At 38.1% G+C, this 16,941-nt stretch overlaps 1 protein-coding gene across 1 annotated transcript in view; it reads left to right on the top strand.

The window, feature by feature from the left end:
• Positions 1-16,446, top strand: part of LOC114023418 (transmembrane protease serine 11E-like) — a 62,802-nt gene extending 46,356 nt beyond the window's left edge. The window contains exons 4-10 of the mRNA XM_027836036.1: positions 854-921; positions 2,552-2,715; positions 6,602-6,640; positions 8,087-8,267; positions 10,142-10,401; positions 14,573-14,715; positions 16,008-16,446. Coding sequence (XP_027691837.1) covers positions 854-921; positions 2,552-2,715; positions 6,602-6,640; positions 8,087-8,267; positions 10,142-10,401; positions 14,573-14,715; positions 16,008-16,169 — 1,017 coding nt within the window. The 3' untranslated portion in view covers positions 16,170-16,446. The remainder of the gene's footprint in view (positions 1-853; positions 922-2,551; positions 2,716-6,601; positions 6,641-8,086; positions 8,268-10,141; positions 10,402-14,572; positions 14,716-16,007) is intronic.
• Positions 16,447-16,941: the final 495 nt, after the last annotated feature.

Raw genomic sequence — 16,941 nt, 5'->3', positions numbered from 1 at the left:
GACTATCTTCTCTCAATAGTCAGACACTGAGGGTCTGGGAAGGATGAGGAGGTGGTCAGACCTGGGCATCCAAAGTTACTGAGGGACTAGGGTATTTCTCTTAATTGACTCAATTTAAGAAGGGGCAGGGCAGAGGGAAGAAAAAAGAAATTTACATGGCAACTTAATTATATATTTAAAAGGAATAGCAAGTTGTAGATAATCTACTTGCACTTTCATGTGCAATTTTTTTTATTATACTATGTTATGGAAATGCTTGCTTTATTCCATAAATTAAAAATAAAATAAATTTAAAAAAGCAAAAAGCAAAAAATTTAAAATTTTAGAAAAAGATGAGGCTATGTAAAGTTGCCCTTAGATAATTAATTCCCAAGGCTATAATTGTTGATTATCAGGAGGGACCTGGAATTGTGGCTGCCAATGTTTCCACTATCTGAAGCTGCTAAAGCTTCCATCATCTCTGAATGTAGTTTTTCTCTCTCTAACTATAGTGATGGGGGTTCATTCCTTCCTCTTTCTTCCTTGTTTTAGAGCAGGGGTTCTTCACCTGGGGTCTGTGAACTTTCTAAACAAAATATTTTTCAATGTAATCGGTTTCCTTTGTAATCCCATACATTTTGCAACATTAGTCTGAGAAGGCATCCATTGGTTTCACCAGACTGCAGAAGAGGTATATGAAACACAAAGATTAGCAACCACTGTGCTATCCTTATTCCATATCCAATTATTCCCAAGGCACATTCAGAGTAGAGTGAAATGTGTAAACCTTGTTCAGAATGACACAATGAATTCTCTGTGATGCAATATGTATGTCAGTGTCCTCTTATTAATGTTTTCAATGTTTCTGAAACAGGTTAAAAATGCATTTTATCAATCCAGCTTAAGGAAAGAATTCATCAAGTCCCAGGTTATTAAGTTCAGGTATGTGGACATAAAGAATTGTTCTTTGTATATGAAGATAGATGTTGATGTAGTCATTAGAGTGTGTTTGTATTGGAATATTTTTATAATATTGATATTATGTTCTTATATGTCGTTCACACACTCTAACTCTAATATCATGCATTCATTTTATGGGTGGCTGTTGTCAGAGGTATGTTCTGTGGTCATAGCAGATTTAAATTTTTTTTTTTATTGTGAGTGAAGCTAAGTATGAATTATTGCAGTGTGGTTGAAAGCTCTCCCTCTTCATCTCCCCCTCCTGGCTTCACCAGCTTCCTTCAATTTCTATCTAAATCCTACCTCCTCAGGAAGACTTTCTTGATCCCCCTTATTTTGATTTGTCGTTTAGTTATTTTCAGTCATGTCCAGCTCTTTGTGACCCCATTTAGGGTTTTCTTTGCAAAGATACTGGAGTGGTTTGCCATTTCCTTCTCCAACTCACTTTACAGATAAGGAAACTGAGGTAAACCATTTAGTTGCCTCCCTTACTTCTATTGTATTCCTTCTATTGCCTACTTCTGATTTTTCCTACCTATAGCTTTTTTTGTACAAAATTGTTTGCATATTGTCTCCCCCATTAGACTGCGAGCAAATTGAGAGCAGGGACTCTTACTGTTCTTTTTATCCCCAGTATTTAGCACAGTACCTGGCACCTAGTAAGATCTTAATAAATATTTATTAACTAACTGACTGACTAAAAGACAACTGGAATTGGAGTCAGATAACCTGGCTTCTAATCTCAGTTTTATGACTTGGTACAGTGGAAAGTGGCAGCTAGGTGATGCGGCAGATAGAGAGCCGGGCCCAGAGTCAGCAAGACTCATCTTTCTGAGTTCAAATCTGGACTCAGACACTTAGTAGAAGTGTGACCCTGGGTAAGTCACTTAACCCTGTTTGCCTCAGTTTCCTCATCTGTAAAATGAGATGGAAAAGGAAATTGAAAACCATTCTGGTATCTTTGACAAGAAAACTCCAAATGAAGTCACAAATAGTCAGGCATGACAGAAATGACTGAACAACAACAACGTAATGGAAAGAACATTGATTGTGGAGTCAGAGAAACTAGGTTCAAATCCTGCTTCTGATGCTTATTACCTGTGTGACTTTGGGACAAATCATTTCACTTTCCTAGGCCTTAGAATAAAGGTATTAGGTTAGTGGACCTCCAAGATCTCTTCCAGCTCTAAATCTGTGATCCTATAAACTGGCTTAATATTGATCCAGAAAATAATCTAACACTAATTTATTAGTCAAATGAATAAAGAAACAAAAGGAGAAGGCCACAAAAAATAATAGCATTGTGTAGTGGAAAGAGCAGTAGACTTGAAAGCAGAAGACTTGGATTTCAATCCTAACTTCCAAATTAATTAACTGCATAACTTTGCGTAGATCTCTCTTTTCCTCCATGTGCTTCAGTTTCCTTGCCTGAAAATTACATTTGGACTAAGTATTTCATAGGATTGCTGTGAGGGCTAAATAAAATAATGTATACTATAGTACAACTGTAAAGTACAATATAAATTTTAGCTGTTAGTATTATTAGAGCCTTTATTTGCTTTCTGAAATTTTTGTCTTGCTTTTGTTTTGCTTTGTTTTGTGTATTGTATAGTCCCCAGGATCCCGGAGTGGTGGCCCACATGCTGATGATTTTTAGATTCCCCTCTACCCAGAGTCCTGAATCCATAAAAAAAACAATTCAACGTGTGCTGCATGAGAAACTCCAACATGCAACTGGGCCCCCCAAAGTAGACCCTTCGTCAGTTGTGCTCACAAGCAAGTTTTCCAATTTTCTGCAATTTACCTTTCTTGCACAGAGCAGTTTTAATTTTTTGGTTTGGGGCATTTTCCTTTCCTCTCCTCTCTTTCTTGTATAGTCTAACCAGCTCCTAAAATGGGACTGCACAGTAAGTACCCTCATACTTCTAAAATAGGATAGGGCTCAGTGCTGCTTTTTAGCTTCCAAAGACATCTGGCAGAGTATCCTTCTCGTGACTCTGGGTAAGATTATCTTGTCCGTCACCCATAGAAAATGACTGGAAATAGGACAAGGGAATTGTCTTCCTACCACGATTCTCAACTCTCTTAGGCTACTATGAGTTATTCTGAAGTTGTAATATGTGAAAAGTACTTCATCTTATCCACCTCCCTTTTCAAATAAATGTAATATTAATACATAAGGCATTACATATGAATATGTACATATAGATACATACATATATAAATACATATACATATTCACATATATGGATAGGGAACAAGAACTAGACCAATGATTTCATTGGTATGGGAAACTCCCAGGTAAGAAAGTTTCCTCTACCAGTGCAGGTCAGTATCCTCTCTAAAATTCTTTACAACAAAAGTTACCTAGATCACTGAGAAGTTAAGTGACTTAACCAGGGACATACAGCCAGTATGTGTCAGAGGCAGAACTTAAATCCATATCATTTTGGCTTCCAAGCTAGCTCTCTAGTCATTTGCTATACCATATTGTCCTTCTCCCTCTTTCTCTCTCTCCCCTCTCCCCTTCTTTCTTTCTCTCTGTCTCTTGTTTCTCTCTCTCCCCCTTCTCTCTCCTTTCCCTCTTCACTTGTGTGCATGTGTATATATGTAATTCAGTATTAATATGCCAAGCTCCCTTGATCCTGGCCTGGCAGTTAGTCAACAAGTGTCTATTGCTATGTGCCGGGTACTTTGGTAAGCACTGGGAAGACAAATACAAACCGAAGGAGTTCACAATGTTTCAATCGATTTGAAATTCATTTAAATGTGATGGATCTTAAATTATTTTGGATTAAGGAAAGACCAAACTGAGGAAGTCACTATTTCCTTAGTCACACTGTAGTAGAAATAGAACTTTCAGGGAGACAGAAAATATGGATTCCAGTCCTAGCTCTGACATTGATTAGCTGTGTGGCTTGAGAAAGTCACTTCAACTTTTCTGGGCCTCACTTTTTTCATCTATAAGATGAGTAAGTTTGGACTGAATATCCTAAAACTGCTTTTAGTTCTATAATTTATGTTGCAATTAGTGTGCAATTTGGGGAAATAATTTATTCCTTTGTGTGAAATACTGAGTAATCACATGGCTTGCCAGATGAGCACCATTAAAAGGTTTTGCTGGAAAACCATTTCTGTCATATAGGAGTTAAATTCTCTAAACAAATGTGGGCTTCTTATATTATATAATGTCATGGGATTTATACCTGAAAGGAACCTTATAGGCTTATAGATAATTTAATTCCCCTCTTTTACAGGTGAGGAAACTGAGGCTGAGAGGGACATTTACTTGCCCAATGTCACACAGATGATAAATATTTAATCTGGGATTCAAATATGAGTTCTCTAACTCTAAATGAAATGCATTTTTCATGGTACCCTGCTATGCCATGCTTCCTCTCACCCTGATAACTCACACTGAGAGATTACCTTCCAGTTAACAAAATATTTTATCTATATTATTTCATTTGACCTTCACTAGAACTCTATGAAGTACATAGTGATTCAGTCTTCGCAAGGAGGTAGTTTAAATAGCAATTCTGGTGTAAATATTTTCTGGAGTAAATATTTTTGCCTCTGATCAGAAGGAACCTGCATCTGTGGGTACTTTTCTTGGGAATTCTTATAAGTTATTATGTCAGACATATTTATATTGGACACAGATTGTAGTTTTGTGGGACAGGCCTGATTTAAAGAAAATAAAGTGGCTTTTAATCAAATTTTGCAAAAAAGGAGTATTCTTCACCAGAGTCTGAGTCCCTGCACAGAAAGTGTCACTATCCACATATACCCCTACGATCATGAGACGGTGACTTGAGTTTGCAAGTCCTCATATTTGTGATGTTACTGGTGACTGGCGTCCCATAAAAGGCAGGTTCTCTAAACCCAAATTCTAGGGATCTAGAGAAATGTGGGTTCTACTCTTCTATTCTAGATTTCCCTAAGTCCCAAAATAGATCAGGGGAGCCCTTGTTATAGTCACAGAGACCAAGAGGTAATTGATTTAAAAGGGTTTGTAAGATTTACCACAGATTTTTCTCTCCTTCTTTCTCCAAAACAGGGGTTATTTCTTCCATCCACGGGGACCCTGAACCAGCATATCTTAGGGATTTTGAAAGTCCACTGGGACCAGGATTCAAGGAGCTACTAAAATGACTACTTACTATTCCTTCCTCTGAAATGAGACCCTGTGACTAGGTTCTCCCAGCTGCAGGATAGGTATAGTAACTTTAGGGAGAAGCTATATTCCTGAATTGAACTGCCAAATTGTAGCCTTTGACTAGTCATATGAATCCTACTACATCCAGTTGATGTTTCTTAAAAATATAAATTCATTCATCAGTCAGCAATATACATTTACCAAGTATCTACTATCAATTTTATTCTTAACTTGTGTAATAATTCTAGGCATACTTTGCCATTTAATAGCAGCTTAAACTTCATTCAGTAGTGGCCATTAGCAATTTAACTTTAAGTTTTTTAGCTTTTCTGTCAAGAAATCAGCAGTTATTAAAAAAAAAATCAGTAGCTATGAAATAACATTTTGAGGAGCTCTTTTTTCAGGACACCTATAGAGAATAATAGTGTAAAGTTATGCTATAATATGCTACCTTCATAACAGTTCTTGCATCCAAACCCCTCTTTTCACTCACACAGCTGCCACCTTAGTTCAGGCTCTCATCATCTCTCACTTAGATTACTGCAACAGCCTTCTAATTGGTCTGTCTGTCTCAAGGCTCTTCCCACTTCAGCCTATCCTCCATACTGTTGCCGAAGCAATTTTCCTTAAGTGTAGATTTGATGAGATGACTTACTCAACAGATTCCAGTGGCTCTAGGATTCCTATTGCCTCTAGGATAAAATATAAACTCCTTTGTTTAGCTTTTAAAGCTCCATGCAACCTGTCTCTAACCTATCTTTCTAGACTGATTGGACATTACTCCCACTTTCACATTTGGGAATCCAGCCAAACTGGCCTTCTCTACTCCTTACAAAAGGAGCCCTCCATCTCCCAGTTCCGTGCCTTCATGTTAGCCATTTTATATGCCTGGAACGCATTCCTTCCTCCCCTCTGCCTCAGTATCCTCTTCCTTTAAGATGCAGTTCAGGCAACATCCTCTGTGTGAAACCTTTTCTAATTTCCCCAACTGCTGGTCCCCTTCTTCCCATACTACCTTGTATTTAACTACTTTTTATATTTGCATTTATTCACTTTATATTAGTCTGTATATATTTATATAGATATGCTTGTTGTCTACCCCATTAGGATGTAAGCTCCTTGCAGGTAGGGATTATTTCATTCTTTATACATAATTATATCCTTTCATAGTATCTAGCACAGTGTCTGGTATCTAGTGGCTAAATAAATTCTTGTTGATTGGTTGATTTATAATTTTATTTCTTCAGTTCTTACATAAGTATTTTTAAAAGCAGTTAATTTAATTTAGTAAGTTCTGAAGTTTATGCTCCTTGGCCAAGAAAAATAAGCAAAATACACAATTGCCTTCCACATAACAGATTCCAGACAGTTTTTATCACTTGGCCTTTGATTTGCAATGGAAGTCCCATTAGGTATTCAACCTTTCCAAGTAAACTCAGAATGACCAAATGTGGTACAATGGAAGTTTGATGTCATTTTGCTCTGTGTTTCTGTGTATTTCAGATATCAACAAGACGGAAACGGACAACTATTTGAGTAACTGTAGGTTCAAGTTATTTATTAAAATCAGCCAACAGAATTGTCTTAACATAAAATAAAATTTAAGGATGTATGGCTTTCTCTCTTTGAATTGGGCCTAGCTTTGGGATGTTATCTTGGGTATGAAATAGGTAATTGCTCTGGTTTGTTGTACTTCTTGTGAGTAATCAGAAACAATTTGGTTTAGGAGTATAGTCACTAGAAAGAGCTATATGCATGTGGGAGGGCATCAAAGCACCGTGTTGACTTCATGGAGTGACTTCACCTACTAGAAAATGCTATAATGATCCAGACTGTGATTGGGCTGGCTGATATGACTTCCATTCCAGTTAATTATCCTCTCCACGGTTATTGTGAGTCTATAGAATTTGGAATGAATGCTGGATTTGACATCTTCACTTAACTGTGTGGGTTGTATGTTTTCTTCCTTGTAAAGAGTTATTTTTAAGAGTATCTTTGGAAAGAACATTGCATCAGATCTGATCATTGATAGGGATAGGGATCAGACCTATAATTTCACTGGCATAGAGGAGGGAGATTCATTTCTCATCTCTGTGGGAGATGCTGGTTGGCACCTTCTCTGCAATTTATAGTTTCAGAGAGTTGCCAAGAGCCCTGAAAGGTTAAATAACTTGACCCAAATCACATAGGTAGCAAGAACCTGAGGCGGGACTTAAACCCAGTTTTTCCTAGTTCTGAGGCTAGCTCTCTAGCCATTGTGCCACATTTCCAATCAAGAGTTTAGCCCCTATATCACTGGCAAGTATTGTGCCTTACTATTCCTGGGAGGGTGGGGGAGGCAGATAAATTATTAAACAAGAAGCTCTATTAAATACTATTGCAAATATTCTCTAAAAATGATTTGACAGTGGGGCTATGAATTCATATCTTTGTTCTATTTCTATTCATACCTTTGCCCCCACAAATGCAGAGTCCCAATGCTAGGACTTAATCTCATATTCCCATAGCTGGTGCCATTTAAAATGCTTTCAGCTGAATGTCTGAAAGCCTCAAAGAAATCCTTGTATTCCTCCCAAAATTCTAGATCTATACATACCTCCCACATCAGCGTCCCCATGCTTTAGTTCAATGATTCAGAAACTAGGTTCAATAGGTGAGGAATAACAGCACATTAACACACTCTGCCTAAAAGCTGTCCTTCCTTCCTTTGTCATGGAAGGTTTCAGAATCAGGTAGATGGCGAGTGTGGTCAAGCTCTTTTGGCATGGAATTAGCAGTCGGGCAAATTGGCAGCTTTATAACACTATCAGACTATATCTAAGGAGGTGTGTATGTGGGAAGCAAACTAATTCCAACAACCTTTCCTGCCCCTGCTATGCAAAACCACAAGAGAACAAAACACAAATTCCTAGATAGTAGCATATAAAAGAATGAAGTTACAATGTTCAAAAATGAAGAAAATCTAACAGCCCCTTTTCTTTGTGACAGGCTGTGGGACACGGATGGGTGCAAGCTTTGGCACAAGTGACAGGATAGTCGGGGGACAAGAAGTAGTGCAAGAAGGTGAATGGCCCTGGCAGGCCAGTTTGCAGTGGAATGGGGTTCATCGTTGTGGGGCAACCTTGATCAGTACCACGTGGATTGTCAGTGCTGCTCATTGCTTCAGAAAGTAAGTCCAGAGACTGCCCTTGGAATTGAGTGAGTGAGAAAAGAGGGCAGTTTGGCCTCTGAGAAGAGGGAAGATCATTTTGAAGTCTGGATGAATTAAAGTTAGATGCATTTTTTTAAAAGGACTTCTTTATCTGAATAGGTAGTAAAGGACGGAAATTTAAAAAAAAAGATTTGATACAAATTCATGGATGATAAATTGTAAGTGGCTTGTTAATTGAAACTAGGATGTCTTGGGGACATTCTTAACTACTGATGTTAATGGAAGAGACAAACCTAAGCTTCTACAGGTTTGTTGGTACTATCAGAAGAGACAGACAGCTGAATGGAGTCTGAATTCAAAACTGGTAACTGGGATAAAGCAAATCGGGCTTTGGTTTAGCATGGGGGGGGCGTGAAGGGAGGGCATGCTTCCTTCAACTCTGCCTCATCTTTCAGTTTTCTGGAGTTTTAGAGTTCAACAACCCTAGAAACACTCTCTGGAGAACGGTTTACCTTTTCTCAGTATAACTGTACCCACCCTGTGACTCTCCTCTATGTTACTGAGCTCACTTCTTTCCATTAGAATTTTCTCTGACACCTAGGTCGTACAGATGGTAGAATGATGGACAAGGAGTCAAGGCCTGAGTTTAAATTTAGCCTTAAGACATTTACTAGCTGTGTGACTCTGGGCAAGTCATTTATCTCTTGTCTGCTTCAGTTTCCTCAGCTATAAAGTGGGGATAATAATAGTACCTCTATTCTAGGATTGTTGTGAGGATCAAATGAGATATTTGTAAAGTGGTTAGCACAATGCCTGGCATTCTTTCTTCTTTCTTCCTTCCTTCCTTCCTTCCTTCCTTCCTTCCTTCCTTCCTTCCTTCCTTCCTTCCTTCCTTCCATCCCACTTTTGAATTACATATACAACATCCTAACTGAATTTGAACCAGGAACAGTTTCAGCTGGTTTATGTTGCGCTTGGCTTTGTTATTATGACAATCCTTATGACCTTATGGGATATGGGACTAGGAATAGACTGTTTGTATATCATTTAAGAACCTGCCTAACTAGCTAAGTACAGAAGGGCTCATCACCTGAAGTGTCCACAACATGGGAAGACCATCTCCTAAGGCATAGAAGGGGTATAATCTGCATTGTCAGAGAAAATGTTATATTTATTATATCATGAATCCTTGAAGTAAGTATGGTGAGGGAAAGGCAATTCAGAGCAAAATCTTAGAAACCCCAAGTTAAATAAGTGCAGTTTGGTTGTTGTTTTACAGTGAATAAAATGGGTTTTCCTAACTCATTTTTTAAAAAAAAATGTAATTCCTAAAGACACCTCAATGTTATGTCAAGGATCCTGTGGTTCCTAGCAGAGTCAGACTACCTACATTTATGAACAAGAAAAAAAAAACATTTATTAAGTGCTCATTATGTACCAGGAATTATGCTGAGTGGTGGAGATACAAATACAAATAGCAAGATTATCCCTGCCTGCAAGGGGCTTACATTAGAAAGCAAAAGACTAGCATGGTAGGGGTAAGAGCAGAAAGAATCAATTTCTCCCTTTTTGCATATACAATGTGTGTTCTGCCCACATGTTTTTGAGGCCACATAGTGTTATATGGAGATGAAAGAAGCCTGATAGTTCAGGTGAGTAGAGAATGAAGTTCTGGGAAGCATATTGCTGGAATTACCCCATAAATTGACTCTATATCATCCCCCCTTCCCTAATCTCTTCCTAACCAATGGAGGCTGAGGGAAGTGTTTGTTTTTGTGGATTGAAATTTAGACCTTCAATAAAACAACAAGGTATTTGAACACCTATGAAATGAACTGTGCTATTATAAAGTAGTGGCAGCTTATGGAAAGTGCTTTCATTTCCTTTTTCAGTTACAAGGACCCTGCCAGATGGAAAGCTTCTTTTGGTGTGACAGTAAATCCCCCCAAAGAGAAACGAGGCTTCAAGAGGATTATTGTTCACGAAAACTACAAGTATCCATCTCACAATGATGACATTGCTGTTATAGAGCTTTCTCGCCCTGTAACTTACACAAACGCGGTGCATCGAGTGTGCCTCCCAGATGCATCTCATCAAATTAATCCCGGTTCTGCAGCATATGTCACAGGATTTGGAGCACTGAGGAATGATGGTGGGCACTTGAATAGAAACTAAATGTGCGCTAGTAGACCCTAATACTTTAAGCCACTGATAGGGAAGAATATAATGGAGCAAATATAAAATCTCTGTTTGGCTTTTAAAGCCCTTTACAATTTGGCCCCTTCCTTCCACTCCAATTTTTTTAACCCTTTATTCCCTTCCATGTATTTGATGATCCAGTGACATTACCCTTCCTTCTGTTCTTTCCACACCACACTCCCATCTCCTAACTCAATGTCTTGTAATGGGCCTTTAGTCTATGCTTGCTGTGCTCTCTATCTTTGGTTTTCCTGGCTTCCTTCCAAGACTCAGTTAAAAATCCACCTTCTTCAGAAGACCATTCCCAATGTCCCTTAATGCTAGTGCCTTCCCTTTGCTATTACCTATATATGTATATATATAATATATATAATATATAATGCATATATATAATATTATATATATATATATATATATATTTAGTTGTTTCTATGTTGTCTTCCCCATTAGAATGTATGCTCCTCAAGGGCAAGGACTATTTGTCACCTTTCTTTGTACCCCCAGCATTTAGCACATAGTAAGTTCTTATTTACTTAAGCTCTTAAGAAGTACTGGCTTAAGCACTATACCATAGGCTTGGGTATTACACCATAGTAAGCACTTAATAAATGCTTGTTGACTCTATTTGTTGCCAAGCTTTGCTGGTCAGCCAGTGGATTGGGCTAAAATCAGGCTTGGGAGTAAGTTGGGGAATTAGGGATGAATGTCCCTAAGCTTTTCCATCACTATGGTACCACATTGCTGCTATAGTAGACATTCATTCAGCGAGCATTTACTAAACACCAGTCTACTATGTGTGATTCATATTAGCAACAGGGCAAAAATAATGGATTGAGTACTGGACTTGGAGTCAGGAAGACACTAGATAGCTATGTAATCCTGATCAAGAAACTTCACCTCTATGTGTTTCAGAAAGTTTCTTGGGCCTTCTCTACTAAGTCATAGATAGGCTATAGTCTGCTCTGGAAGAGAGAGTTCCCACACTGGGAATTACCCATGATATCGAAATCTCCCATCCATCATGTATTTGAGTACCTGGAGCTAACTGTGCTGAGTGCTAGAAGATAAACAGACAAATAAGACCTGCAAACTCTAAAGGGGAAGTGATGTACACAAATAAAACACAAGTAGAATACAAGAAAGGCAGCTGATATGGTACAAGTGGATAGAATGCCTGGCATGGAGTCAGGAAGACTCATCTTTGTGACTTCAAATCTGGCCTCAGACACTAGCTGTGAGACACTGGGCAAGTCACTAAACTCAGTTTGCCTCAGTTTCTTCATCTGTAAAATGAGCTGGAGAAATAAATGACAAACCATTCCAGTATCTGCCAAGAAAACCCCAAATAGGGTCACAAAGATTTGGGACATGACTGAAAATGACTGAACAACAAAAAGAATACAAGTGGGCAAGAGGAATTTCAAATCTTATGAAATCAGATAAGGGAGAAATAATTAACATTTGGGGAAGGTGGAGAGCATATCATTTAAGAAGTAAGATTTAAGAGTAGTATATCACCAGGCAGAACAAGACAGAGGGCATTCCATTTGAAGGAAGTCATGTCAGCAAAAACAGAGATGGTAAATAATGGGATGTGCTCAGGCAAAAGTAAATGATCTTGATTATCTGGAGCAAAGAATAAACTGGAGAGAAGAGCATGACACAAAGACAAAGGTAAATTGTAGGCACATTTTGAAGATACCTAAATGTCAAGGAGTTTGGTAAATTTTTCCATAGATTTTTGAGCAATGGATTGAAATGATCATACCGATGCATCAGGAAGTCCAATCCAGCCATGTGGTATGAACTGAATTGAAAGAAGAGATTAAGAGAGGGATGGCTATTAGGAAATGATTTTGATATTTAAGCAAAAGGTAAGGAGGGCCTGAACTAGAATCAAGGCAGTAAAATTTATGAGAAGCAGGAAGAGAATGAGGAAATTATGGTGTCACAGAAGCCAACTGAGTGCTCTAGGCTGGTGAACTTGACATGAATTCCAGGAAAAATATTAGAACAGATTATTCCAGGTGTGATTTGTGAGCACTTAGAGAGAGAGAAACAGAGAGAGGCAGTGGATACTCTTGTTTGTTCAAAGAAGTCACACAAGAAATGCCTCATCTATTTTGACAGGGTTACTAGACTAGTAGATCAACAAAATGTGAGCAATACAACTTGGATTACAGCAAGAAAAAATGGAAAGGTAGACAAAATTGGATGGTGATAGGTGGGTCAGACCCCACCTGACTAGAATGACTGGACCCAAATAATTAAAAAAAATTTTATTGATGCTTAACAAAATATTGCTGTTACTTCCAGTGAACTTTTGTCACATACCCCACCCCTACAATGAAGAAGTATAATTGTATCAAATAACCAACATATTTCCCTATCAGACCTAAAGAATTTTGACTGATGGATGACTCTTAATCTGGATGGAACTCTCTAATAGGATGCCATATTCCTCTGTTCTTCACCCTATTTTATTTGTTATTTTTGTCTATAACAGTTATGAGGTGAAGGCCCAGATGATATCAATTATCAAAACTGTACATGACATGAAGCTGGAACATGAAATGATAGAATGTTGATTTTTGTTGTTGTTCAGTCTTTTCAGTCATGTCCAACTCTCTGTGACCCCATTTGGGCTCTTTTTTGGCAAAGATACTGGAGTGTTTTGCCATTTCCTTTTCCAGCTCATTTTACAGATGAGGAACTGAGGCAAACAGGTAAAGTGACTTGCCCAGGGTCAGCTACTAAGTGTCTGATGCCATATTTGAACTCAGGTTTTCCTGACTCCAGGCCCAGAGCTCTATCCACTTTGCCACCTAGCTGCCCACAAGGCTGATTTAAAATATCCAAATAGATAGCTCTCACTCTATCATTTCCTTGCTCAAAAAGCTTCAGGGGCTCTCCCTTGCTTATAGGATAAAATGTAGGATCCTCAGTCTGCCCTTTAAGGCCTTGTACAGTCTGACTCTAACCAACCTTTCTAGCCTTATTTTTCTCTATTTGCCTTCATGCGCTCTACATGCAGAAAAAGTGTTCTGTGGACAGATCTTCATATCTCTACTTGTTGAAATTCTCTTCTTTCTTGGTTGAAAAACTGAGGATTTTATCATAGAAAAGACTTAAGAGACACATTACAAGTATCTTCAAGTACTCAGAGGGCTGTGTAGTAGGAGAGGTTTAGATATTCTGCTTGGTCCCAGAGGGCAGAGATAGGAGCAATGGGTAGATGCTACAGAGAGTGAGGTTTAGGAACAACTTTCTAACAATTCAAGCTTTCCAGAGGGTGAATAGGGCTCTCTCTGGAGGTCAGGTTCCCCTCACTAAAAGTCTTCAAGCAAAGACTGAATGATCACTTGTCAGGTATAGCATCAAAGGGATTCTTGTTAAGACAAAGATTGATCTAGATGACCTCACTGCAGTTCTGTGGCTCAGGAAGCATCTCTTCCTCAAAGCCTTCCCTGATGCTCCTCAATGAAAGTGATACCTCCCACCTCATATTTCTTATAACACTTTGTCTAGATGCTTCATTTGTACTTAACCCATTTTGCCAATAGCATATTTCTTTTTGTTCATGTCTTATTCCCTCTTCTGGAATGGAAGTTTGGCCAAAAGGTGAACGACCTCTTGATAGACAGGACAAAAGCAGGAACTGATGGAGGAAGACACAGAAAGCATACATTGTTTGGGAAGAGGAAAGGAACAACATGTACATAGAAAATTATTTATGAGATACATATAGGATAATTTGTGAGAGGGCACCAAACCATTTACCAGTCACTAAGTTTAGAATGGGAGAAAATACTATTATAACTGTATTTCATTATGATATCCAGATGGCAACCTAGCATGGCCAATACATATCCTACTGCAATTGTATTGTCCTGATGGGTTTAATTAAAATGAGAGTTCTTTCCTAGGCATCCAGCTATTTTATTTAGACAAGATTGTAAATTAATGGCACTGTTCTTTTACACATTGTCCTATTCTGGAAAAAAATAGGTACAGAAACTGAATCACCTTTTTGATCTATAGTCATGCAGGACATGTATCAGAATATACATTTTTTTTTGGTATCTCTAAATACTAACATCATTCTACCCTTCCCTTAACTTTAGGTAACAGTGTAAATCGTCTTCAGCAAGTAAAAGTGAATATCATAGACACTAAAACATGCAATAAGCCACAAGTTTACAACAATGCTATCACCCCTGGAATGATATGTGCTGGCTATTTGAAAGGAGGAAAAGATGCTTGCCAGGTAAAGTAAAGTGCTTTTACATGCTATCATTAGGGACAGTAGATATTTTGTAATTGGCAGGGGTAGATATCTAGTGCATGCTTGGGCCTGAATAATTAATCTCTTGCATTTATATATAAATATATAGAGTCAATATAAAGAGCAGTGTAGAAAACACTGATGTAGTAGGGGGAATGGAGCCTTCCATTATATGTAAATGGAAACAGGCTCACCAAGTCTCCATGCATTGAATTGTAACCAGGAAAAATATATTGCATGCTCTTTCAAAACTCACCTGGCAAGGAAGATCTAAATACTCTCTAAGGTCCATGACCTCAACCATTATACTAGAGTATGATACCTTTTGAAGATTTAAAATTCAATGCTGTCTTCCTCTGATCACAACTTTGTTAACCTACTACTTCTCAAACTCTCCCACTTTACTGGAGCCATTAGCCCTCTTCTGGCTTCACTAGGCTCCATTCAGACCCTTGATGCCAGGGTCAGCTACTTTGTGGCTGGTCCCATCCCCATTATTGTAAAGCTCCATATTTATTTTGATGTGGTCAAGCTCACTGTGCAAACGCCTAGAGATGAACCACTCCCACCATCCTGCTGCTTTCTCTGCTCCTACTCCTTGGGTTATCAAGCATTGTTAGAGGGGTAAAATACTCTAGTGACTTAATTTACAACACATTCATACTGATTTCACTTAGCTTTCATCTCTACTTGGAAATGCTTTGATTAGTCTCTTGAGCACTGCAAGATTCTTTCCTCATGCAAGCTATTTCCAAAATTCTTTTCTCCTTTCAGTTCTCTTCTCTCCATGTTAGTTTTCAGCAGATCAACTTTGCTACGCTCTTACTGAAGAGATTAAGCTGTCTTGTACAAGCCATTTCATCTATTCTCATTTTCACCTTGCCATCTTTCTACATTTATACTCTTCCTTGGCACCAATCTCTTAGAAAGACGAGTCCCACCTTTTTTCACCACCTTCTCATACAATGGCATTCTTTTTAAAAAAAATTTCATTGCTATATTTTTTGAAAAAATCATCAATATTTCCCACTTCATACCATCCTTCCCCACCAATCTCTTATAATGATGAACTTTTTAAAAGAAGAAAGAAACAAATTCCTCCCCTTCCCCCCACCTCCACCCAATCTCCATTAGTAAGTGCCAAAGTTAGCCCATCTCATGATGAGGTGAGTCACACTCAATGCTTTTGAAATTGATGCATGATAGAAACTTCCTGACAAAACTTCTTTCTGTAAACTGAATTACTAATTCCAGTTCTCCCACTTTTTCCCTAGGGTGACTCTGGTGGACCTATGGTCAGTTCAAATTCTAGAGACATCTGGTATCTTTATGGCATAGTGAGCTGGGGTGATGAATGTGCAGCACCAAATAAGCCAGGTGTCTATACTCGAGTGACTGCTTTTCGTAATTGGATTGAAGCCAAAACCGGTGTCTAAGAGAGAAGTGATTTGTAAAATGAAATGCCCAGTTACATGTGGACCATGCTCACCCCAAGCAACCTATATGTATTGATTATGCTATATCTATAAAGTTTCTGTCTTTGAGATTTCAACTTAAGGCCATGAATCTCGAGTGAATGTCAACGGTGTGAATGGTTTCCATCCATTCTTGCAGATTGTTGCATTTACTGCCTTTGTAAAGGTAGTGAACAATCAAAAAAGACAAAATAAACCAATTATTTTTGCTTTAAAAATAAATTTATATATATACAGAGATATGTGCTATAGAATTTTTTCCTATCTGAATGAGGTCAGAGCAAAGGGTACCATAAGGAATACTATTGTGCCGTAATAAGCGATGAAAGGGACAGTTTTAGAGAAACCCAGGAAGATTTGTATGAACTGATATAGACAGAAGTGAGCAGAATCAGGAGAACAATTTATACTGTAACAACAACATTGTAAAAACAAATAATTTTGAAAGACTTAAGAACTCTGATCAACACAATGACCAACTGTAATCTAGAAGACTGATGATGAAGAGTGCATCCACCTCATGACAGAGATGTGATGAATCAAATACGCAGAATGAGACACATTTTTGGACAAGACCAATGTGGGAATTTGTTTTGCCTGACTATGCATTTTTGTCATGAGGATTGTCTTTTTCTCTTTTCTTCCCAGTGGGAGAAGGGAGGTAGGAAGGAAAGAAAATAATGTTTGTTAATTGAAAATAAAGTTATTTTTTAAAAAAAGTATCATAAAACAT

Source organism: Vombatus ursinus, unplaced genomic scaffold, assembly GCF_900497805.2.
Source record: "Vombatus ursinus unplaced genomic scaffold, bare-nosed wombat genome assembly UNPS02014818.1, whole genome shotgun sequence".
Classification (NCBI taxonomy): Eukaryota; Metazoa; Chordata; class Mammalia; order Diprotodontia; family Vombatidae; genus Vombatus; species Vombatus ursinus.
This window is presented reverse-complemented; position numbering and strand designations above follow the sequence as displayed.